This window comes from Triturus cristatus, chromosome 1_2 (genome assembly GCF_964204655.1).
Source record: "Triturus cristatus chromosome 1_2, aTriCri1.1, whole genome shotgun sequence".
NCBI lineage: Eukaryota > Metazoa > Chordata > Amphibia > Caudata > Salamandridae > Triturus > Triturus cristatus.
In genome coordinates, this window is record NC_140580.1 from 790,174,558 (window position 1) to 790,197,881 (window position 23,324).

General features: G+C 53.5%; 1 protein-coding gene across 2 annotated transcripts in view; it reads right to left on the reverse strand.

Moving 5' to 3' along the window:
- CEP104 (centrosomal protein 104) overlaps positions 1-23,324 on the reverse strand; it is a 726,468-nt gene that overhangs the window by 25,394 nt on the left and 677,750 nt on the right. For both annotated transcript variants that reach the window (XM_085608861.1, XM_085608862.1), the window contains exon 21: positions 11,398-11,485. In XM_085608861.1, the coding sequence (XP_085464987.1) occupies positions 11,398-11,485 (88 nt within the window). The remainder of the gene's footprint in view (positions 1-11,397; positions 11,486-23,324) is intronic.

Sequence of the window (23,324 nt, forward strand, 5' to 3'; positions counted from 1 at the left end):
TGGTTAGGGTTGCCAGCAGATTATTTTGGTGGCCCAGTCGGTACAAAAAAAAACAGTCACCTAAAGCGGTATTTTCAGCGCTTATCTGTGCATACTTCCCAGGGCCGGCTTTAGTGCTGGTGGTGCTCTGTGCGACCATGTTTGTTGGTGCCCCCCACAATGACAACCCCCACCACGGATTCTCTCACTAGCACCCTTTAACAGTGACCAAGTCTCCATAACCCCACACTCTCAGATGCATTGAATTAGTTATATAGTGCCACTCATACCAGTGTAGGGTGTCCGAGCACTTTGCATCACACACACATTACACAGAGACAATCAATCATAAGTGTGTAAATCAGTGTATAGGAAATGTTACATAAGCCAAAGGACTAAAAGTATAGGAGTCACATGTCATCCATACTGGTAGGCAGTATAGTTCAAGAGTGCTTGGTGTGGAGAAGCACAAACTCAGAGTCGAAAAAGAAACAGCATAGTTGGGAGTTTCCTTTAATAATAAGAATTGATTTCTAGCCAAATTAACCCTTTTTGCAACATTAATCAATGGTCTAATAATGTATTCTTTGTAGTGTGCATGCTGTTCTAGGATGAAAGTTAACAGCTCACTATTCTCTATTAGGACTTTAAGTTATAAATTGCAAGTAACAAAAGGATGTCTCTTTTGAAAGCAGTAACCTGCTGATCTCTTCACATCATACAGCACTCTGTAATCTACTTGGTACACGTTCTTTGCAGCAGGCATATTAACCCTCTGCACTAACATCACCCAAGTCAAAACCTCAACTATACAACATTCTGATCTCTCTCCAGGAAGATAATTAATCACACAAGTTATCTTGACATTTATGTGAGGCCTGGTAATTGCCGGGGAAAGAAACGCTGCAGCAGGTGCTTCAAAAGCACAATAAACTTTCACTCACGGCGCCCCCAGGAAGCCAACTTTGTATTCCTTTCCATGAAATGCATTCTCACACTACGGCAGTGAATGTAAAATCCAAATGTAAGGAATAGGCACAGTGGGGACCCAGGGGGTACTGGAACCAGCAAAAAAACCTAAGCCTCTGTAAGCAGTTTACAAAGGCATGTTAAATGGTCTTTAAAGACCTGTGAAAAAACACGGGGGTGCCGGAGATAGGAATCCAGACACTGCCCAGCTGAGCCCCCAGCAGCTCAAGTTTCACTGCAGCAGCCCGGGCTGAGACACAGGACGGGGGAAAGGGGGGGGGGGGCTGAAGCCCTTGGGCCCAGGCAGAAGTGTGACTGGGAAGGCGCGACCCCCTTTGCATCACTCCACGGCCCCCCTGGGGGTCGCGCCCCACAGTTTGAAGACCCCTGCCTTAGAATATCCCCAGGTGTCAGACTGGATCCGGAAGATTTTTCGTCAGCAATACCCCTTGCGCGTCGCTAGGCGTCGTCTGCGGCTCCGCGTCCGTCGTCGGCGTCGTGCGCCGGGATGACGTCGTCGGAGTACTTAGACGCCGCCCTCGCGCGCTGACGTCAGTTCTTGTACATAGCCTTCCGCGCCAGGAACGCAGAGCCATGCAAAGACCGACACTGGTGCCAAAAATAAAATATAGGGGCCTGAAAAGGATAACCTTAACCCTAGATGTCAGTTCGCAGAACGGGGAGGATGGGTGGGTCGGTGAGGAATCTAACTAACTAATGTTTCTTACAGATACATCGTTACCGAAGGGAAGTAACTTGTTCATCTGAAAGAAACACGTTAGTTAGATTCCTCACCTTAGAATAGATACCCAAGCAATACCAGCCCCGGTGGTGGGTCTGCGAACCAAGATCACACCAGAAAGTCCTGGAGGACAGAACGGCCAAAGAAGCCATCCCTCCGGACTTGGCTGTCAAGGCAATAATGCCTGGCAAACGTGTGTAGCGAAGCCCACGTTGCCGCCTGACAGATGTCCTGCAAACGGACACCCCGTCCCAAAGCAGTAGTAGCCGCAGTGGCCCGAGTAGAATGGGCGCGCAGCCCAGCAGGAGGGTCCTTTTTTGCCAAAAAATAACAAATTTTGATGCACAAAACGACCCACCGAGAGATGGTCCGTTTGTGCACAGCTTTCCCCTTCTTAGCACCCACGTATCCAACGAAAAGTTGGTCGTCCACCCGGAACTGCTTTGTGCGGTCCAAATAAAAGGAGAGCGCACGTTTTGGGTCCAGACGGTGGAGCCTCTCTTCCTTTTTGGAAGGATGCGGAGGCGGAAAGAAGGTGGGCAAGGTGACAGACTGCCCAAGATGAAATGGAGTCACCACTTTCGGAAGAAAGGAGGGACGAGGCCGAAGGACAACCTTGTCCGGATGAACAGACAGAAAAGGAGGCTTTGAAGATAAAGCCTGGAGCTCACTCACCCGTCTAGCCGAGGTGATGGCTACCAGAAAAGCAGTCCTAAGAGTCAGAAGACGAAGGGGACAATTGTGAAGAGGCTCGAAGGGAGCGCACATCAGGAATGTCAAGACAAGATTCAAGTCCCACTGAGGCATTACAAACGGAACAGGAGGGAACGTGTGAGTAATGCCCTTTAGAAAGCGTGTAACTACAGGGGACTTGAAAAGAGAAGGCTGATCAGGAAGCCGCAAGAAGGCAGAGATGGCAGCAAGATAACCTTTCAGGGTGCCCAGGGCAGAGCCCTGCCGGGCCAAAGAAAGAAGAAAGAGGAGAACCTCAGAAAGAGGGGCGGAAAGGGGATCCACAGCCTTTGCTGTGCACCATGCCACAAATTTGTTCCACCGGCAGGCGTATACCGTCTTTGTGGAGGGACGCCTGGCTGCCAGAATGATATCACAGACTTCAGGAGGCAAGTCAAATGGCATCAACTGCCGCCGCTCAATCTCCACGCATGGAGGTGGAGGCTGGACAGGTTCGGGTGGAGGACCGTCCCCTGCTGCTGCGACAGAAGATCCTCCCGAAGGGGCAGACGTATCGGAGGATCGGTCAACATACTGAGTAGCTCGGGATACCAGTACCTTCGTGCCCAGTCCGGAGCCACCAAGATGACTTGGGCCCGGTCGCGCCTGATCTTCTTCAGCACTCTGGGCAGAAGTGGTATAGGCGGAAAGGCGTACAACAGACCGCAACTCCACTCGTGACGAAAAGCGTCGCCGAGCGAGTGCCGCCTTGGAAATTCCAACGCGCAGAACTGCTGACATTGCGCGTTCTCTTCGGTGGCGAATAGATCTAACCAAGGCTCTCCCCACTGCTGAAAGAGACCTTGCGCCACTTCGGAGTTCAGACGCCATTCGTGATCCATCATGCACCGGCGGCTGAGTTCGTCTGCTCTGGCGTTCAGAGAGCCCGCCAGATGTTGAACCACTAGGGTGACGCCCTGGTGTTCCAGCCACGTCCAGAGGCGCAGAGCCTCCTGACAAAGGGTCCACGACCCCACCCCGCCCTGTTTGTTGCAATACCACATGGCGGTGGTGTTGTCCGTGAACACCTGCACGACACTGCCCCTGACAGCGGGAAGGAAGGCTTTCAGTGCAAGCCGGATCGCTCTCAACTCCAACAGGTTGATGTGGAGACGAGACTCCGCCGGAGACCAGAGGCCTCTGATCTCCGCCTCTCCCATATGGCCACCCCATCCCAGGAGGGACGCATCCGTCACTACGACATGCTCCGGTTGGGGAAGGGAGAGGCTTCTGCCCATGACCCAATCGCGGTCCGTGAGCCACCACTGCAACTGCTGAGCAGTGCCCTCCGAGATCAAGACATGGTCGGACAGGTTGCCGTGATGCTGGGCCCACTGAAACTTCAGGTCCCACTGCAGAGCCCGCATGCGCCGCCTGGCGTGATGCACTAGTAGGATGCAGGAGGCCATCAGCCCCAGAAGCCGCAACACTAGCCTGACCGAAACCCAGGATAGAGGCCGAAAGATGGGAATCAGGGCCTGAATATCCCGGACCCGCTGTTTCGGTGGATAGACCCGGAACTGCGCCGAATCGAGAATCGCTCCGATGAAAAGGAGCTTCTGAGAGGGACTCAGGTGTGACTTCGGCACGTTGATGGAAAACCCCAGCAAATGCAGGAGATCCGCCGTAGTCTGGAGGTGGGAGACGACTGCCTGGGGCGAGCCCGCCTTCAACAACCAGTCGTCGAGATAGGGGAAGACTGGAACCCCTGATCTGCGCAGATGAGCTGCGACCACCGCCATCACTTTCGTGAACACCCGAGGCGCACTGGTGAGACCGAAGGGGAGCACGGTAAACTGAAAGTGCTCTGGGCCCACCGTGAACGGCAGGTAACGCCGGTGGGCCGGCAGGACGGGGATGTGGAAATATGCGTCCTGCAAGTCTAACGCTACCATCCAGTCTCCGGGGTCTAGGGCAGCTAGAACCTGAGCCAAGGTCAACATCTTGAACCTTTCCTTCCGGAGGAAGGCATTGACGTTCCGGAGGTCCAAGATAGGGCGTAGGCCCCCTTTGCCCTTCTTGGGAACCAGAAAGTAGTGGGAATAACAACCACGACCTACTTCTGGACTCGGAACGCGCTCGACGGCCCCCTTGGCCAAGAAGGCGGAAACTTTCTCGTGGAGAAGATTCAAATGATCCCCCGAGATACGGTGGTGCTGCGGTGGCATGGCTGGAGGGGTCGTCTCGAAGGGGAGGGAGTAGCCCCTTCGGACGATTTGCAGCACCCACCTGTCCGATGTGATGGACCGCCAGTGGAGCAGGTGATGGCGAACTCTGCCGCCCACTGGCGTGGAATGGGCCTGAAAGCTCGGACTAGGAAGGTTTTGAGGCGGATGCTGCCGGGGTGGAGGTGGACTGACCTCGTCGTCCTCCAGAACCGCCTCGGCGGAAACCACGTCCGCGACCGCGCACAGGTTGGTTCTGCGGCTGGTGGCTAGGCGTACGTGAGGAGGCACCCCTTCCTTGGCCACGAAAGGGGCGAAAGGCGGAAGTTTGCGACCGCGGGGCCGAGAGGCCCAAGGACTTGGCCGTAGCCCGGGAGTCCTTAAAGCGATTCAGCGCACTGTCCGCTTTCTCGCCAAAAAGGCGAGTGCCATCAAAGGGCATGTCCATGAGAGAGCTCTGGACATCACCCGAAAATGACGTGGACCGCAGCCAGGCGTGACGTCGAAGCGCCACTGAGGTAAAAATGGCCCTACCCAGCGAGTCCGTGGTGTCAAGCCCACATCTTATAGCATGTCGCGCGGCATCCCTCCCATCGGCCAGAGCCTGGGTAAGTCGTGTCCGGGCCTCCTCCGGACACAGGGGCAGCACGTCCTCCACCGCATCCCACAGAGAGTGGGAATAACGGTCCAAGAGACAAGCGGTGTTCAAAGACCGAAGGCCCAAACTAAGGGAAGAGAACAGCTTCTTGCCAAACTGCTCTAGTCTCTTGGAATCCCGGTCCGGCGGGGCGGTCGGGAAAGAGGATTGGGAGGTGGAGGCCTGGATAACCAGGCTCTCAGGGGTAGGGTGTTGGGACAGAAAACTGGGGTCGCCCGGAGCAGGGCGGTGGCGCCTGGCGACGTTCCTGTCCACAGGAGGAACTGTGGAGGGCTTGGACCAGGTGCCCTGTAGAACCTCATTGAACGGCAGCAGAGGCTCAGTGAAGCTTGCTGCAGACTGAAGCACCTCAGTGAGGACGTTCGTCCTCAGAGCCACGGCAGGGAGCTCGAGCCCAAGGGCTGCGGCCGCCTTGCGCAGCACCACGGAGAAAGCAGCACCCTCCTCCGAAGCCACAGTCGGAGGAGAGATGAATCCAGTGTCTGGCGAGGTATCCAGACCACTGGCCTCCCCCAGTTCATCTGCCCAGTCCTGGGACAGTTGGGCATGAGCGGCCATAGGATCCTCGGATCCCTCCCAGTAGTCCCCATCATCCGACTCCTGGTGTAGAGGAGAAAGTAACGGAGCCGGGCGGTAGACAAAATGTGTCTCTAGCGGCGTTGATCTCGGCGTCCAGCGACGCCGGACCGGCGCCGGGCCCGGAGCGGGACTGAACTGGGGCACGACGTCGAGCGGAGTCGACGTCGGGGGTGGTACCGGTGTCGACGCCGGCGGAGGAGGCGTGACGAGGTCGACCGGCGTCGACGGGGACTCGAGAACGGGTCCCTCGGGCGCTTGCGGCGTCGAGGCCGGAGCCGTCAACGGCGCCGGGGCCGGAGCCACCGGCAGGCAAGGCAGCCCAGTCGGGTCCGCGGGGCCCGAAGGCGCACCAGCGGGCGCCGACGGCGGAGCCAGGTTCCTCATGGCCGAGAGGAAGGCACTGACTTCCGCCGGCGTCGCGTTAGTCCCAGGGACCGGAGGGTATGGGGACGTGCGCGGCGCCTGCGGCTCCGCCGGAGCCGCGGGGGTGGAACCACCCTGACCCTCGGCCGAGTCGCGCGACCGGCGAGGGGAGTCCGAAGAGCGATGTCGCCTCTTGGACTTCTTGGAATGCTTCGACTTACCCGAAGACTTGGATCCCGACGACCGATGGTGACGTCGGCTGCGGCTCCGCGACCGATCCTTGGACCTCCTCCTGGACCGGGATCGAGCGACGCGCGGAGCCGAGTGGCGGATCTCGAGAAGCTTACGGGACCGCTCCCGTCTAGCCTTCGAGGTCAGGGCCTTGCAGTCGGAACACGACTCCGCGTCGTGGTCGAGGCCCAAACAGTACAGGCACCGGCGGTGATGGTCCGTAACCGACATCAGGCGGTTACAGTCAGCAGAGGCTTTAAAACCAGGCATCCTACCGGCACCGGAGTCGATTGACAGGATCAAAAAGGATCAAAAAGCTAGTCAAAAATTGACTAAAGGGGTAGCTTACTGGCGCGGAAAAAAGAAGAACTGACGTCAGCGCGCGAGGGCGGCGTCTAAGTACTCCGACGACGTCATCCCGGCGCACGACGCCGACGACGGACGCGGAGCCGCAGACGAAGCCTAGCGACGCACAAGGGGTATTGCTGACGAAAAATCTTCCGGATCCAGTCTGACGCCTGGGGATATTCTAAGGTGAGGAATCTAACTAACGTGTTTCTTTCAGATCAGATCATTCCAAAAATTCAGATCACTAGTGTTAGGAGCATATATGTTTGTAACATAAAACTCTGTATTATCCCTACTCAGTTTGACCGTGACCCACCTTCCGTCTACACTCGCTTCGGAGGACAAGATCTCTACCTTAGATTTCCTCGCAACAAGTATCAGAACACCATTCTTTTTGTTCACAGCCTCAGCGCCCACAACCTCATTATAAAATTTATTCCTCAGGTGATAAAACTGCTTAGCCTCAAGCTTCGTCTCCTGAAGTAAAACAATGTCACCCCTCATTCTCTTTACATAATCTAAAATCTTTTGTCTCTTGACAGGTTGGTTCAGGCCTTTAACGTTAAGAGATAATATCTTCAATCTGTCCACATTACATACTCCCAACGGAGAACTAATTGAGCTATGTGACATCAGAAGGTTGCGCCTTCATATCGGTAATTATATATTTCACATGGTAAGCACAGTTAGTGCAGTAGTAGAGCCCATCACCACCCCCACCCCCGAGCATTAAGGAGATGAAGACCATGCAAGCAAGAGGAAACAAAAGCAAAAAACATTGAACACACACCCCTTCCCAAAAAACCCTCAACCCCCCACCCTCCCCACCCCAACTGTACGTAGTAGGCATGGTGACTGGAATGAGATTGCGTCGCATCCTCCCCGTGCTTGACCATTGCAGAATAAAAAAAAAACGTGGAACAGAGGAACTAACACAGTCGATCTGAGGTATGCTCCTAACCAATGTAATATCAAACAACCTACATCAAGAGATCAACCTCCAGGGACCTCTTCTGCTGGTCTAGGACCAGTAACAAAACTAACATTAAGCCACCAATGTGTGAAGCATGTCCATTAGTAGTCAGAACCTAGGGACCTGGCACTCATCCTATTGATAGGTATTAATGGAAACATACTACAAATCAAGGGATCAGAAACAACTGCATTCAACCAACAGGTCACTCACTGGAAAACGACTTGAAGCAGAGAGTCGTGCTATCGAAAAACCTCTACAGTGAGTAAATGAAGCACATATAGAAAATTGGATGGCATATGTGTGCAGGGATCGTTCACTTGTAACCTGAGGTCGAGGCCTGATCAGCCGCACCCTCGGGGTTACTTGTTTCCATGTCTAAGTCTTTCGGCCCATCAAGCATACGTTTCAGTTTCAGGGGATCTGAAAAAAGATGCGGAGAGCCGTGGATCATCACACGATACTTTGCTGGGCCCACGAACCCATATTGGAAGCCCCTTTTCTTTAGCAGCGGTCGAAGTGCCAAGAACGCCTTCCTGTCTCTTTACTGTAATCCTGTGAGATGTAGATTTTGTCCGATTTCCACAGAATATGGTTGTTTTTCCGCATAAAGTCAAGAATTTGTTCTACATGCTGGTAGCGTAGTGGCTTACACACAATAGCTCTAGGACCTTTTTGATTCTTATTTATTCTGCCCGGCACTCTATGAGCCCTATCGAACTCCAGTGGGTGATGAAAGGACATGTTAGTAGCCTGGGTGAACCAAGACTCCAAAAAGGCCACACAGCTCCCATGTTGATCCTCCGATCCTTCCGGAAGACCAAAAATACGTAGATTTCCCCGTCTGTTCCTGTCCTCCAACTCCGCCAGTTTCCGTGTTGTTTGATCCGTGGCTATGCATAGGCGCTTGATGGCATTACACGATTTGACCTCCATGTCCTCGAGTCTGCTAATCCTTGATTCTGCTTCTATCAACTTTGCATTGGTGTCGCGGTTATCTTGCCTAATCGCCGCTACTTCTTCTTTGGTCGCTTTTGCCAGCTCCCTCACTTCATCTAGTCTATTAAGTATCAGCTCCATCGGGTCCGGATTGCTTTTCCCTCCCTTGCTGGGTGAACTTGGATTCGACTGGTCAGATTTGAGCCTCTTCATGCTTTTCACTGAGTCCTTACTATCAGCCATGGTTGCTAGTCGCGCAGATTCCGTGGCCGGTCTCGACGGCCTCTTTGTGTTTCCAACTGTCTCTTATAGAGTGTCTTACGATCGCCGGCCTCTCCGTTTTCATCTATTAGCCAATGTAATTAGATGCACAATGATCCATTAAATCCACCAGACGTGGTAGTATGATCGCATTACCTGACCGTTTCCTGACCGCTTCCTGTGCGTTTGGTGGATCGCCGTGAGGGAGCACGCACTTTCATATAAGGCCAGAGGCGTGCGTCGGCATTGTGGAAGGCAGCAAATGTGTGCAAGGCTGGATTGCGCAGTCACATGATATAACCGTGTATTAAATCACAGGGTGATTCAGGTGATATCACAGGGTGTCAGGTTGACAAGTCTAAGACCTCGTAGCGTAGCGCAGGACTCACTCGCAGCTCCACAATCCCCAAACAGAGACTCCGAAATCACCAATCCAGGAAGGCCGACCCTTCTACAAGTGTTATATCAGACCCGGCCGAGTCTAACTTGGATATACTTGGATAAGATCAGACTTCTCCACAGTCTCGCCTTCATACCGACATTGCCACCATTGCGAGAGATGCGTAGCGTCAGCCGCACTGATTAGATTAAGACGCGGCTCTATTTCTGCCATCCATACCTTCCAGAGCGTGTCCCGAGTAGCAGCCACCGCGCCAGTGAAGTAGAGTCATCATTCAGCACAGCTCATCCCTCAGGCGCCGTTGTACAACCGTGGAGGTTCCCCGTCTAGGGAGCGTGTGCCGCCATCTTGTGTGCGCAATAGGCGCCAGTGACTCCTCTCTGGTCTGAAGCTGACGAACCACCCTGCTCACTCGCGATCCCGTCCAAGTACTGGCTTGTCACCACATCTCCCAGCAGTCAACACCGATTCCCTCAGAAACCATCGGGTGACTTTAAATCCGACCGCCAACACTCAGGGCAGTCACGCGGTCTCCTCGCCTGCCTCATTCCCCGCAGCCATCGGGCGGAGCATTCGAAGCGCCAGGAAAACCGCTTCCCTGCATCAAAAACCTCCAGAGTGCTCTTCGAATGCTTCCCTCACATTCCGGTCTTTGATTCCGCGCCGTGTAGCGGTGTTGGAGCGGCCAGACCCGTTCCTCTACCCTTAATCGATGTTCGCACGGGCAGAGAGAATCACCGAGCCGCCATCTCTCTCGGCGTCCAAACCACGCCCCCTATGTTGTGCTTTTATGATATTTTTTATCGAATAAAGCTTTACTTACCTTACCACATGAAGAGGGATTGGTACAAGGTAAACAAGGGCAGAACACATCAGGAAAATAGCACATTTCATGGAAAAGGCCCAATATGCAAGGAAAACCAAGCTATGGATGCAGAGAAAGTATCTAATGGTGTGAGCTAAGAGTTGCAAATAGTGGCCATGCATAAAATTCAGCAATGCAATGTATTTGGGTAAAGACCTTAGGCTCGAATAGGCTGCATCGCTAAAAAGGGCATCTGATCCTTTTTGAGCTGATGATAGACCTGCTAGCAGCACTCATATGAACCACTATTGATGTAAAAAGAACTGACAGAAAGCATTGGATAAGTCTATTTGCAGATGACATGCTTCTCTCCATAACAGAGCTAGTGACATCTGCAATGGCAGGCTTACATAGTACAGATATCTGAGTGTCTCTGGCTATAAAACAGAAACAAATCTGAGATTCTACACATTTCCATACCCAAAAGAGGGAAAAAAGAGAAGGCTGCTGCATCTTTTAAATGCACGAAATCCTCAATTAAATATCTAGGAATTAAGAAGCCAATTGTGACACTGACATAGATAATGTGTTACACCTTACAGGACATGTTTACTAAGGGCTAAAATAAAACGTTCATCTATGTAAAGAATTTCACAATGAATGAAAATGATGGGCTACAATATTTTCTAATTACACTCTGCATTCTGCAACCAAACAACGGGAGAATGGCTAGAAGGCAGCTCATCCACCAAGAAAAGTACATGTGCGTTTGAGACAACCAAAGGGCTAGTACCACTCCATTATTTCTTTGTAAACGCATAGAGGAAAAGCAGAAACAATAGGCAAATAAAGTGGGGTGGGGTGGTACCGTAGAGGGCACATTAAACAAATACAGTGACATACCAAAAGGGTTTCCAAAGTATACAGCAGACCCTGGTGTTTCATAAACTCACACTGCATCATCAAAGTAAAAGCTCTGACAAATGACTGAGTCCACTCATATCCCATTTAACATTTCCTATTTCTGTGTATTCATATTCTCCAACATTGATAATAGAAATGTAACATTAGACTTGTGGGTTTTTCATGCCTCACCCCACCCCGACAAAAAGCGAACGGAAGAATATAAAAGTGGAACCCTATCTCTCCAACCTGCTCCCGGGTGGCAACCTTTTCAGTCACTGAGATTCTTACGTTCAAGAAAGGAAACAAAGGGGAGCGTTCCGCGCACATTTCTCTTTCAAAGACCATACCTAGTTGCACTTGTGTCCTCTGCAGAGCCTGAGTCCTGCGCAGGTTCATTTTACAGCCATTCTTGTCCATGAGGTGAAACTTCCAGGCCTGCAGTCAGGAATAAAGCAGATTATCACAGTGGGCAGTAATGCATCATGTTACCCAGTAACGGTGTCACCATCCATACATCAAACACAGGTAAATGTAATGCAGGTAAATGGAAATGACTATCACAAAAAAACACAAGAGGCTACTGAAACCCACCAAAACAATACTGTTAGACGGTGACCTCAGAGGAGCCCGGAAGGGGGTCCTGACTACCCTGAGACCCACCCTCGAAGTATCGTAGCCGGGCACTGGCGGGAGACTCCCCAGGGGGAGGAATCTCGCAGCTAGGATCGTACTTCTGGCACCACACGACACAGAGTAACCACACCGGTTATTCTCAGAAACAATCTTTATCAGGTAGGTTATCACGGCAAATATGTACAAGGTGTGCACAGGCTCAAGAGTCTCGGAAAGGTAGGGGGGTAGCGGGACAGTCTTTGGCCAAAGTCAAGCAGGGACGTATCCGGCGCACAGCTCACAATCCTCGAGCCGGGGGATACGGGGTCGTAGTCGGGGTCCGGCGGGACCGTGAGAGTCTGGGGGAGCCGCGAGTCACTCAGCGGGCTCAGGTATAGGTTCAGAGGTGTACGATCTTCAAGGAGCCGCGAGTCTCTCAGCAGGCTTAGGCACAAGTTCGGAGATGTTACGATCTTCCAGGAGCCGCGAGTCACTCAGCAGGCTTAGGCGCAAGTTCAGAGGTGTTACGATCTTCCAGGAGCCGCGAGTCACTCAGCAGGCTTAGGCACAAGTTCAGAGGTGTTACGATCTTCCAGGAGCCGCGAGTCACTCAGCAGGCTTAGGCACAAGTTCAGAGATGTTACGATCTTCCAGGAGCCGCGAGTCACTCAGCAGGCTTAGGCGCAAGTTCAGAGGTGTTACGATCTTCCAGGAGCCGCGAGTCACTCAGCAGGCTTAGGCACAAGTTCAGAGGTGTTACGATCTTCCAGGAGCCGCGAGTCACTCAGCAGGCTTACGTTGTTCCAGCGTCGAATCTGCCGGACCGACCCAGAGCACCCCTTGTTATAGGTCGACCCCTCTTTGATGTCCGGGGTCGGTGGAGGCAGGGGTCTTGTCACCTGGGGGTCGCTTGTCGGGGTTTCCTGCTATTGTCTTTTGATCTCGTTCAGGGCCGGGGCGGGAGGAGTCCCAGACACCCAGCAGGCGTGGAGCCAGCTCTCAGGGAGGCCGGAGGGCCGATCGAAACCCATCGTCCCAGGGGAGTCCAGAGGTGCGATAGAAACTGCTCCTCCCTCTCTCATCCCCCTGGAAGTGTGATGTCCTCCAGCCGGAGTGGCGCCTCTAGGCCAGGGTCGCGCTGGGGCCGGGCGGCCATCTTGACGCATGAAGTGGGCATGCGGGCCCGGGGTGGCCGAAAGGAGAGAGGCCATGGACGAGGATGTCCGGGCCGGGTGCGGGGGTTCTGGTAGGAAGGACCGGCTGGGCCGGGTGGTTGGGGCTGCAGGTACCAGGTTTCGGTGGTGCGGGTGCACGGAGGGCCGTTCTGCGAGGCCGGGTCCAACACGCGTCCCCCCCAGCTGAAAGCCGGAGAGAACTGCCCATCATCTTGGGGGGTTCTCTTCGCTGAGGCGGAAGAACCGGGAGAGGCCGTCAGCGTTGGCGTGGTCCGTACCAGGGCGGTGTTCTACGGTGAAATCCATCCCCTGGAGGGAGATTGACCACCGCAGTAGCTTGGGGTTTTCCCCTCGCATCTGCATGAGCCACCGCAAGGGCCGATGGTCAGTTTGGACTCTGAAATGCGTGCCGAACAGGTAGGGTCGTAGCTTTTTGAGTGCCCAGACCACGGCAAAGGCTTCGCGCTCTATGGTGCTCCACCTCTGCTCTCGGGGCAGCAGCCGCCGACTGAGGAAGGCGACGGGCTGGTCTAGGCCTTGGTCATTCACTTGGGACAGGACGGCCCCAATGCCATGTTCGGAGGCGTCGGTCTGGACTAGGAACTCCTTGGCATAGTCGGGAGCCTGGAGGACGGGAGCAGTGCACATGGCCTTTTTTAGAGCATCGAAAGCCTCCTGGCAGGCAGCCGTCCACTGCACCTTCTTTGGCTGTTTTTTAGATGTGAGTTCGGTGAGAGGGCCGACCAGGCTGCCATATCCCCGAATGAAGCGTCGGTAGTATCCTGTGAGTCCCAGAAAGGCTCGGACCTCCGTCTGGGTGATGGGTGGTTCCCAGGCCAGGATGGCGTCGATCTTTGGCTGTAGAGGGGCTACCTGGCCGCTCCCGACCCGGTGCCCCAGGTAGACTACGGAGCCTTGCCCGATCTGGCACTTGCTAGCTTTTACTGTGAGGCCGGCCTGGCGCAGGGCGGCTAGCACCCTCCGGAGGTGCTGGAGGTGCTCACTCCACTCTGAACTGAAGACGGCGATATCGTCTAGATATGCCGCGCTGAACTGTTCCAACCCGGCCAGGACCTTATTCACCAGTCGCTGGAAAGTGGCCGGGGCATTTTTCATCCCGAAGGGCATCACGCGGAAGCGGTAGTGCCCGTCGGGGGTGGAGAAAGCGGACCGCTCCTTGGCCCCTTCGGTGAGCGCAATCTGCCAGTATCCGCAGGTGAGGTCGAATGTGCTGAGGAACCGGGCTGCCCCTAGTCGGTCAATGAGTTCGTCGGCTCGTGGAATGGGGTGGGCATCGGCTCGGGTAACGTCATTGAGCCCCCGGTAATCCACGCAGAATCGGAGCTCGGGGGCGACACCGGGGGCCGCTGCCTTCGGGACCAGGACCACGGGGCTGGCCCAGGGACTGTCAGAGGGCTCAATCACCCCCAGGGTCAGCATCTTCGAGACTTCATCTTGAATGCAGGACCGGACCCGGTCAGGAACCCGGTAGGCTCGGTGCCTCACCGGCGGGCTGTCCCCGGTGTCCACGTCATGAACACACCAGTTGGTGACCCGGGGGGTCAGAGAGAAGAGGTCGGCAAATTGTCTTAGGAGCTGGCGGCAGTCCGCTTGTTGCTGGGCAGTGAGGGCTGGGGAAAGGTTCACTCCCTCCACGGAGCCATCCTGCTCCTTGACACACAGGAGGTCCGGGAGGGGATCCGACTCATCTTCGGCCCCGTCATCGGTGGCCAGCAGGAGGCTCAGTTCTGTCCGCACGAAGTGAGGCTTGAGTCGGTTCACATGCAGGACCCGGAGGGGGTCCCGGGGCGACTGGACGTCCACCAAGTACGTAACTGGACTCTTTCGCTCAACCACCTTGTAAGGCCCAGTCCATCGGTCCTGGAGGGCGCCAGGCTTCACGGGGGCCATGACCCACACCTGCTGGCCCGGCTGGAACTCAACCAGAGTGGCATTCTGGTCGTACCAGCGTTTCATCTCTTCTTGACTCGCCTCCAGGTTGGCCTCGGCCAGTTCTCGGAACTTCCTGGTCTGGTTCCGGAGGGCCAGGACGTATTGGAACACATCTCGGGGGGTGGTCTGGGGTGCCGCCTCCCACTCTTCCTTTACCAAACTGAGGGGACCTCGGACGGGGTGCCCATAGAGTAACTCAAACGGGCTGAATCCTAGGGACTTCTGGGGGACCTCTCTATACGCGAACAACAGGCAAGGGAGCAGGACGTCCCACTTCCGCCGGAGGGGTTCTTCTAGGCCAGCGATCATCCCTTTCAAAGTCCTATTAAACCTTTCTACTAGGCCGTTTCCTTGGGGATGGTACGGGGTGGTGAACTTATAGGACACCCCACATTGTTGCCACAGGGACGTCATATACCTTGAGATAAAATTAGTGCCGCGATCGCTCACGACCTCGCGGGGAAACCCCACCCTGGAAAAGATCCCCATCAGGGCCCGGCCCACCACAGGGGCCGTAATGGTGCGCAGGGGGATAGCCTCCGGATAGCGGGTGGCGTGGTCCACTAGGACCAAGATAAAACGGTGGCCTTGGGAGGTGGGGGGGTCCAGTGGTCCCACGATGTCGATCCCGACTCGTTCGAAGGGGGTACTGACGACCGGGAAGGGTTGGAGGGGAGCCTTGAGTTTCCCTCCACTCTTTCCACTAGCCTGGCACGTGGGGCAGGACTTGCAATGGGCCTCTACCGCTGCTCTCATCTTAGGCCAGTAAAAATGGGTCACAAGACGGTTGTAAGTCTTGTCCTGTCCCAGGTGACCGGCGAGGGGGACGTCGTGGGCTAAACCCAGGAGGAAATCTCGGAAGCGGAGAGGTACCACCAGTACCCGTCCAGATCCCAGCTCCACCGACTTCTGCTCACTGTACAGGATGCTATTCTCCCAATAGATTCGGTGCGTCCCGGTCTGGTCACCTGCGGCTTGGCCCTCGGCTTGGCGCCGCAGCCCGACCAGGGAAGGACAAGTGGCTTGCTCCCTGCAAAACTCCTCCCGAGTGGGTCCGCCCTCGTGGCGCCATTGGGCCAACTCGGGTAGATCGCCTAACTCAGGGACCGGGTCAGGGTCGGATGGTGTGGGTTCATCGCTAGCGACGGACCCTTCTGATGGGGGGACGGAAGGACCCTCGGCGGGGACTGTTCTGATCTCTTCGATCGGGGTGCTCTCGACTTCCCTCTGGGGAGTGAGTCGGGCGGACATAGATCGGGTGGTGGCGCACACCCACTCGGGGAGTCCCATCATTCCCAGGTGGGCCTTACGCTCTACGTGCTTCCATGGGGAACTCTCTAGGTCGTTCCCTAAAAGGCAGTCGACCGGCTGGGAGGTTCTTACGGCCACCTTGAGTTTGCCTATCACCCCTCCCCACTCAAATGGCACCAGGGCTACCTGGCACATGCTCTCTCTATTGTCTGCGGATATTACAGGGCAAAAGACGTTGGGGAGGATCTGCTCTTCGGGGACTAGGTGCCTGAGGACACCGGTGATACTGGCCCCGGTGTCTCGCAGGGCCTCTACCTGGTGGCCATTGATTTTGACAAGCTGCCCATACTTCTGGGTGTTGGAGGGGAGGAGGCTACCAGGGATCATCTCCCTATCTCCCAGGGATACTAGGGCCATTGCTGCGGGTTCCCACTCTTCGGCTTCCTCCACCCCCTCCCCCAGGGCTACATTGGCTATCTGTCTCGTCGGGGGGACTTGGGTGGCCATGGGGCACTCTGGGTCATTGGCGTAGTGCCCGGGTTTCTGGCAGCGAAAACATGTGACGGTCACCCGGTGTCCCCGTTTCCCAGGGGGCCCGGTTACTGGTGGAGGGGGCGCCGGGAAAGGTGGAGGTGGTGTCTTCGGGGGGCTAGGCTGGGACTCTCTCGGCCCTCCCTGGTTCCCTCCTCCTCTCTGGCGGGGTGGTCCCTGACTGGTTCGGGGGTACTCTCCTACCATGCCCCGGGAGACCCGGGTGTTGGTCCAGCGGTCGGCCTCCACAGCCAGCTTCCGGGGATCTGTGAGCTTACTGTCCAGCAGATGCTGACGTAGTTCTACGAAGCAGTTCGCAGCTAGATGTTCCCACAACATGAGATCAGTGAGTTCGGCCAGGGTGGTGACCTTGCTGCCCTTGGTCCACCCATCGAAGGCCCGACTGAAAAAGTTTACATATTCCACCCAGGTGGTGCCCGGGATCTTCCTGCAGTCCCGGAACCGTTGACGGTACATTTCTGGGGTGAGGCCGTATCTTGTGAGTAGAGCCTCTTTCATGTGGCTGTAGGAGGTCTGCAGGGAGAGGGGTAGGTCGAGCAGGGTGTCCCTTCCTTCGCTCAGAAACCGCCCCCACAGCCCCGCCCCCCAGTCCTTCTGCGGGATCCGATGGGAGGTCATGGCGACCTCGTAGGCCCGAAACCATTGCTGAATGTCATCGTTTTTATAATATTCCTTGACCACATCCTTCGGGATGTGGACCTTCTGTTCCGCTGGGGAGGCCGTCTCTTGGTTACTTGGGGGCCTCCCTTCCTCGTTTCGGGCCTTGAGCTCGAGTTCCTTTAAGCTGCGTTCGTGCTCCAGCTGGAGCTTCCTTCCTTCGTGCTCCCGTTGGAGCTTTTTCTCCTCCAGTTCGCCTTGTACACGCATTTGTTCTACCGCTAGCTTTTTTTCCGCTAACTTCAATTCGCCCTCAATTTTGAGTTTGGCCAGCTCTAGTTCATGATTGCGGCTTCTCTCTCTGTCCGCGAGTTCTTCTGGGGAGAAGCCCCCGTCTGGTACGCCTCCTCGCACCTGATTGCTGCTGCTTTCACTTTGGGGAGGTTCGGTTTCGTCGGGGCGCTCCCCCGTGCCTTCCGGGCGGGAGGCCCCGGTCTCCACCCAAGTTTTCAGTGCTTTCTGCAAATCTTCCTTCGTGTTGAGACCAGTGGTAGCGATTTTAAGTTCTTTGCAAAATTGCTTCAGCTCCTTGTGTGTATATTCTTCTAGATGCTCCACCTGGAACACCCTGTTGGCGTTGGTTTCTGCGGGGCTCATGGTGCTTCCTTCTGCCATCCTTGTCGGTAGTGCGTCCGTTGTTCACGGTACGATCTCTAGGTGATGGGCCCGAATCCCATCGCTGCCACCAATGTTAGACGGTGACCTCAGAGGAGCCCGGAAGGGGGTCCTGACTACCCTGAGACCCACCCTCGAAGTATCGTAGCCGGGCACTGGCGGGAGACTCCCCAGGGGGAGGAATCTCGCAGCTAGGATCGTACTTCTGGCACCACACGACACAGAGTAACCACACCGGTTATTCTCAGAAACAATCTTTATCAGGTAGGTTATCACGGCAAATATGTACAAGGTGTGCACAGGCTCAAGAGTCTCGGAAAGGTAGGGGGGTAGCGGGACAGTCTTTGGCCAAAGTCAAGCAGGGACGTATCCGGCGCACAGCTCACAATCCTCGAGCCGGGGGATACGGGGTCGTAGTCGGGGTCCGGCGGGACCGTGAGAGTCTGGGGGAGCCGCGAGTCACTCAGCGGGCTCAGGTATAGGTTCAGAGGTGTACGATCTTCAAGGAGCCGCGAGTCTCTCAGCAGGCTTAGGCACAAGTTCGGAGATGTTACGATCTTCCAGGAGCCGCGAGTCACTCAGCAGGCTTAGGCGCAAGTTCAGAGGTGTTACGATCTTCCAGGAGCCGCGAGTCACTCAGCAGGCTTAGGCACAAGTTCAGAGGTGTTACGATCTTCCAGGAGCCGCGAGTCACTCAGCAGGCTTAGGCACAAGTTCAGAGATGTTACGATCTTCCAGGAGCCGCGAGTCACTCAGCAGGCTTAGGCGCAAGTTCAGAGGTGTTACGATCTTCCAGGAGCCGCGAGTCACTCAGCAGGCTTAGGCACAAGTTCAGAGGTGTTACGATCTTCCAGGAGCCGCGAGTCACTCAGCAGGCTTACGTTGTTCCAGCGTCGAATCTGCCGGACCGACCCAGAGCACCCCTTGTTATAGGTCGACAGCACCCATGCTGGCCACACAAAGGCAACTGATAACACAAAATCCAGTGAGGCACTTCAGAACAAGCCTGCATGAGGAAAATCACAGTCAAATCTACCTAGGGGTGCATAACGCGAGAAAAGTGGCAGGAAGAAATTAGCGCAGAAAAAAACTACTGTATGTTACCAAAATAAGCGAGGCACTTTTGTGTAATTGAAGCAATATTGAAATTAGAAACAAGAGTTGGGGCTCATGTACGAAATGGGCGGCACTTGAGCGAAGCATGCTCTCATCGTACTAGGATTGCCAAGAGGGACATAGTGAAAAGGTGGAGGAAGGAAATAGTGTACTCCACTCTCAGAAAGTAGACACAGAATATGGACAGATGATCCGCAATGGAGTGCATGGGTGCACACAACAAGGGGATGCCCTAGCAAATTTGGTAACATTTGGGGGACAAGGCTGGAATTGTCCCGAGTATCAAGGAGAAAGCACTTTTATACACAAAGATAAGACTGTATCTTTGCTTGTAAAAACCAATAAACAAGTTCTGAAAAAAAGAAACATGAATAGTTAAGTGTCTTCTTCAAATTCCGATCTAGTCTCATCACTTTAGTTGCACCATGTCATTAGCTGTACCTATTTATTAGTATCAGGTTTTCAAGGTCATTGTGACAGATCTAAGCGGACACTAACAATTCCGTGTGGGCATTTTATATCTGCAGAACACAGGAGCTCGTAAAATGGGCTCAACTAGAAATGGATTTAGTAGCCTTAAATGGTAAAACTAGAACATGTTAATCCTTAGGAGATTGGCTTTATGGTTCAAGAGAATGAGCTTAAAGCAAAAAGGCCTTTTCCGAAGCTTTCCCTTACGAAATAATTATATTGAATGCCAAAACATAATTAAGGAACAAGGTAATCTAATCAGAGGAAAGGCTGCCTTTATGTGGACTTAGTATACCGTGTCCTGAAACGCGATCAGGTGCGATCATTTACGTCTAAGAAGAAAGCATAATGAGTGGTGATGCATTCCAAGACTAATTTAACTCTCTGATTTCCAGGAAATCACATCTATGGAAGTTTAGAAATTTATACTTAGCACCATGAAAACGAGATGTGATTTACAAGGCAAGATATTATTTCATTTTGGGATATTTATTTATAGAGTCTACTGAGCAGTTCTAGCTCCCATAGATTGTTCAACTTCCTCATCGCAACAAATAAGTAATTTAGTTGCACAAATGGCTCTTTTGCATCTTTTTCAAAAGACTAAATTAACTATCCAAATTAGCTGTAATGGAAGGGTTAAGTTCCTTCCGTACAAACCTAATGGTCTGTACCATTCTGGACCTAGTCCAGCAAATCCCAGCCTAATAAAAAAAAGTAGATGTACGGCCAGCTGCTTCTAGTCGGCAAATCAGTGCAACCCCACCTTAGTAAAGACAGGTGTGTGTGGGTGGGGGGGAGAAGTGGGGTAACAATAACGAACGGGACGGAAACATTATCACCTATCTAACTGGGGCTGCAGTCAGAGGCGTAGCTAGAGCTTGTGGCGCCCGAGGCTATCCCTCAGATTGCCGCCCCTTGGGGGGGTGGGGGATTGCTGGGGAAAAAGGACGGCAAGCACTTGAAAGAGGACTGAGAGACACGTAGTATCGCCCCTAATAGTTACCTCGATCATGCAAGTTACATGCACATACATGACACGGTCCAAGGCTACACATTTGATTACAGCAGTGACTGGCAGTACAAAAGAGAACAAACAGACTGCATGATCTATCTGGGGACTCAGGAAAAAACGCATGTGACATCCATCAGAGAGCTGCGTGAACAATTACCTGGTAATCCCCTCAGCACAATGCAAACATGCAAATACATGACACTGTTCAGGGATCCATCATCTACAGCTGACATTAAATGACCATTCATCATGGTCCCCCCATTAAAGCAGTGCACTTTGTGATCTGCATGATACATGTTCTTTGCAGCAGGCATATTAACCCTCTGTGCTACTTTTCCAAGAGTCAACCCTTCCACTAGACAAAACTCGGATCTCTCTCTAGGAAGAACATTAATCACCAAAGTTATCATGACATTTTTATTGTTTCTGAAAATTGTTCGAGGCCAGGAAGGTGGCAGCAAGTTTTTTTTAAACCATAATATACTTGCAAACACTACACACCCACCCGAAATAGGTACCCAGTGCGGTAACACCGTTTACACCGCCCTAACCTGCTCAAGGTTCATGTGACCTCAGTGAGAGAGTCACAGTTACTGGATCACTGTTGCTCTAGGGTGTACTGCTTCGAAGGCCTGCCCGCAAGACTGGATATGAACTTCAGTATGAATTGTGGTGGACAGGCCTTCAAGGTTAACTCACAATTGACACTACTAGGGTACACCTGCTTGTGCTAAGACCTCAAGCCTTCTAAGGTCTAGTGGGGCCTTGTAAGATCTAGCATGGGAATATGCTCCCTCAGTAGAGTGGTCTGGTCATGAAGGCTGAACCCAGTTCCAAATTCGACAGCTCTGGCCATAGTGCCACATCCTCTCCCCCACTGAACACCATACTGCCCCACTGTGAGAAACTCGTACTGCCTTCAGCTACAACCTAATTGTGCCCGCTATAAACACTTGGATGTGGCTCAATTTAAATTATGCACTTGATAAGAGTAATATGCTGCCTAAAAAGGATGAGCAAACACTCACAGGGCATGCAAGATTAAGTAAAGCATGTGAAATGTAAGCAGAAACAACATGGTTACCTTAACAATCTCTCACTCACTATTCAGAAATCAGCGAGTGATTTTACCTGAAAAGTGAAGGACATGACTACAGGGACCTGAAGGGAACCGTTTCAATGTCCATTGCTTATATCCTTTATAAAGGTAAGCATTATGGTTTAAAAAGACCACATCCATAAACAGAGCCATGGTACACATTTTGTTTTCCAATCCATCCATCAACCAGGTATTGCAGTACCTCCAGGAATGGTGCACTTCCCCACCTGCGGACAACAATGCTGTTCAAAGAAAGACGAGAAAACAAAAGTAGCGCTTCACTGCAAAGTCTGTAAAGTGAGGCTGATGTGTTTGGATGTGAATAAAAACAATCTGGCCACTTTGCAACCACTCTGTCTTGCTTTATTTAGTTATGTATTTATTTTTCATATTTAAAACCTTCTATTTCTCTCCATCCTGCTGCACTTTTGAATAGAAAAATGGCAGAAAAAGGGCATTTCCCGCAAGAGTGTTTTTCTTTTTTGGATCCATTTCACAGGGAAGCAACTAAATAAAAGAATGAAAGAGAGGTTGTGAACCATTTCTTCAAGTTACGGTTTTCAGTAAGTGCGGAGCAAGACAGAAAGAGAGCAAATAATAGGATGAGAGGGGGACAACTGCCAGCACAAAAAAGAAGAGGACATTGCCTGAGTCCTATTCCTTCTCTGCCCGTCCCCGAACATCCACGAAAGCAAGCCGAGCCTTATCTGAATGCCTTTGTCCGCCCCAAAAATAGTGCCGCCAGGGGCGAACCGCCCCCACCGCCCCCCTCTAGCTACGCTTAGTCTCTCTCAAGTGCATCGGTAAAAACAAAAGGTTGCACCCAAGCCATTGGCTTTGCAATCAGGTAGAGGTGCACAACAGAATGGCGGGTAGGATAGTCCTTGAAAAAAGTGATATGAAGCGATCAACACTGGCAGCATCTTTTTTGAAACACCTATGTCTTGGGAGTGGGAAAAACGCACACAGGTTAGGAGGGTAGAAAGCAACAAGGGGGGTTGGTTGGAAGGGGAGGAGGCAACAAGAAGGGTGGGTTGGAAGGGGAGGAGGCAACAAGAAGGGTGGGTTGTGAGGGGTAGAGGCAACAAGAAGGGTGGGTTGGGAGGGGAAGAGGCAACAAGAAGGGAGGGTTGGGAGGGGAAGAGGCAACAAGAAGGGTGGGTTGGGAGGGAAAGAGGCAACAAGAAGGGTGGGTTGGGAGGGAAAGAGGCAACAAGGAGGTGGCTGGGAGGGGATGTAGCAAGAGGTGAAGTAGCAAAAGGATTTGGGTCGGGAGTTGAAATAGCAAGATGGGGTGGAACGGGAGGGGAAGTAGCAAGAGGGGAAGTAGCAAGAGGAGGTGGGTCGGGAGGGGAAGTAGCAAGAGGGGGTGAGTCAGGAGGGGAAGTAGCAAGAGGAGGTGGGTCGGGAGGGGAATGTAGCAAGAGGGGGTGGGTCGGGAGGGGAATGTAGCAAGAGGGGGTGGGTCGGGAGGGGAATGTAGCAAGAGGGGGTGGGTCGGGATGGGAATGTAGCAAGAGGGGGTGGGTCGGGATGGGAAGTAGCAAGAAGGGGTGGGGGCGGGAGGGGAAGTAGCAAGAGGGGGTGGGTCGGTAGGGGAAGTACCAAGAGGGGGTGAGTCGGGAGGGGAAGTAGCAAGAGGGGGTGAGTCGGGAGGGGAAGTAGCAAGAGGGGGTGAGTCGGGAGGGGAAGTAGCAAAAGTGGATGGGTCGGGAGGGGAAGTAGCAAGAGGGGGTGGATCGGGAGGGGAAGTAGCAA